A 2,319-nucleotide genomic window follows, 5' to 3' on the forward strand; every position below is an offset into this window, starting at 1 on the left:
TATATATATATATTACACACATTACACACAGAAGGTTTATTCAAAGTCACAGGAGATGAAAAGTTAAAAGCGTAGAATACCCAGGAACTTTCTCGGGTTCCCGAGAAGCATACAGTGCAAGCAGCTGATCAAAGGGCTCAAACACTGAAAAACGAACAAGACCTTTCCCTGTCTACACCTGGGTGAAGTGAAGTAAATTTGTGTAAAGTGCCTTTCCCAAGTAATGATAATAGATAACAGATAGCATATATATTGGATAGCGCAAATCCCCGTTCAACAGCAAGCTCTATGCGCTTCACAATCTATACTATTACCGCAGCAGACCTGAGAGCATTATGAAACAATCTCAACTTCCTGAGAAGCATCCAGTGCAAGCGGCTACTTATATTCTCTAGAACACAAACATACTGGCAAGATTGTAAGATCACGCAGCGGCAGATATGTACCTCCAAAAACAAAGAAAGAAAGATATAAAAGAAGTTTTTTACCATCTAGCGTAAGGCTTTTGTCAGAATGAGCATTGATGTGTGTTGCTCTTAGAGTATGTATCTGCTGTATATAATTCCAAAGGTCTAGTATTTAAATTCCTGCATGTGGTTGAATGATGCATTTGATGCAAATGTACATTTTGTCAGCTTTACTTCTCCTTTCATATTGAATTTTAATTAAAGTAATATATATGATTTAAATTTTTTTAATGTATACCTGCATGTGTTTTTACGGTCCTGTACAGCCAAGGAAAATTTCCCGTTGGGATGATAAAGTACTATCTTTTCTTATTTTATCTTATCTTAAGATGTTTCCCTGTCTATGGCTGGGCACCCATTCCCAGCTGGGTTAAGTGAGGAAAATTCGAGTAAAGTGCCTTTCCAAGGACACCACGTCGGGCCTGCGGGCTCGAAACCCCCGAACCCATAACCTCATGATTGCGAGTCCGGCAGCCTAACCATAAGGCCACCGACGACACAAAACGTCGACAAATGTGTCACGACGTGGTGGAATCAGCCGTTCGTCAATTTTTGGGCACGTTGGGTTATTAGTATCTGCTTAAAGCTTGTTCATTTCCTTGCTTTCATTGGGAAATTTATCCATTTGTCTTGAATAGAAGTGAAAATATTTGCAATTGAATGAGATAAAGTCTCCTGGTTTCAGTGGTGAAATAAGCGAGAAAATTGCTGCCAAAGTTTGGTAACTCAAAGTAAGCGCTAAAGAGTCTTTAAAAACTGAAAAATGACATTTTGAGTCATTAGTCAACGTTTTTCATTAAAATGTAATTGGAAATGTGTTTTAGGTGGATATTATAAAAGAGGTTGAGTAAAAAAATAAATGGTCAAAATTGCCAAACTGGTCCAAAAAATGCTTGCTTGTTTCCCCAATCTCGTTATTTTGAGGAGCGCCTGATTTCACCACGGTGCCTCACAAATAGAAAAGCCTTACCCGCGTCACTGCCTAGTGCCTCTAGTATGGGCAGGAAAGAAGCTCGGTTCGAAGAGGCAATAGACTTGGTGTTTGATAGCCGTGACGATAAAATGGACGGGTGCGGAAGTTTGGAGGTGATTGATGCTCGGTCAAGGAATGAGGCTGGCTTTGATCCTGTTTGAAATAACTTTTGTGTAGTAAACAGGTTTTGGCCAGTCGTCGTTTTTTCTTCAGTGGCAGATGTCGGATCGGAAAAAATGTCATCATGCTTGTCGTGTATTGGGGGCTCGACAGACACAACCTCCTTAAACTCGTCTTCGGAGTGCGCCATGATTGGTTAGGTTTTAGCCAATGAGAGGACGAGTCAAGGCGTAGTCTTGGTTGCTATTGGGGTTAACATAGAGAAGAAATTGATAGACATAAAACAAAATTGTTTAAGAACAAAAATAGAAAATAGCTGGATTGAGGATAGTGTACATTGAGTTTCGAATTATATCTGCAAATGCCACCCATGGCTGGTGGTTATTGTAGGACAAGGCTTTCAAACAGAAGGAGAGACGAAAGAGAAAAAAAAGGATGGATGGGCAAGGGCAGAGAAAAAAAGACGGACGGGCAGACTGACAAACTGATAAACTTTAGTTTGCAGATCATTCAAACTGTGAGTCAAATTAGGACTTGCAAACTAGGAGAGTGGGACGGAGAGAGAGAGAAAGAGAGAGGGAGAGAGAGAGAGGGGGCGGAGAGAGAGAGAAAGAGAGAGAAAGGGAGAGAGAGAGAAAGAGAGAGAAAGAGAGAGGGAGAGAGAGAGAGAAAGAGAGAGAGGGAGAGAGAGAAAGAAAGAGGGGGAGAGAGAGAGAGAGAGAGAGAGAAAGAGAGAGGGAGAGAGAGAGAGAGAGAGAG

At 41.1% G+C, this 2,319-nt stretch overlaps 1 protein-coding gene across 1 annotated transcript in view; it reads right to left on the reverse strand.

The window, feature by feature from the left end:
* Positions 1–1,958, reverse strand: part of LOC101846683 (inositol transporter 1) — a gene marked incomplete in the record, with an annotated part of 30,801 nt that extends 28,843 nt beyond the window's left edge. Inside the window, 1 exon segment of the mRNA XM_035971858.1 lies at positions 1,438–1,958. Coding sequence (XP_035827751.1) covers positions 1,438–1,750 — 313 coding nt within the window.
* Positions 1,959–2,319: the final 361 nt, after the last annotated feature.

Source organism: Aplysia californica, unplaced genomic scaffold (genome assembly GCF_000002075.1).
Source record: "Aplysia californica isolate F4 #8 unplaced genomic scaffold, AplCal3.0 scaffold00522, whole genome shotgun sequence".
NCBI lineage: Eukaryota > Metazoa > Mollusca > Gastropoda > Aplysiida > Aplysiidae > Aplysia > Aplysia californica.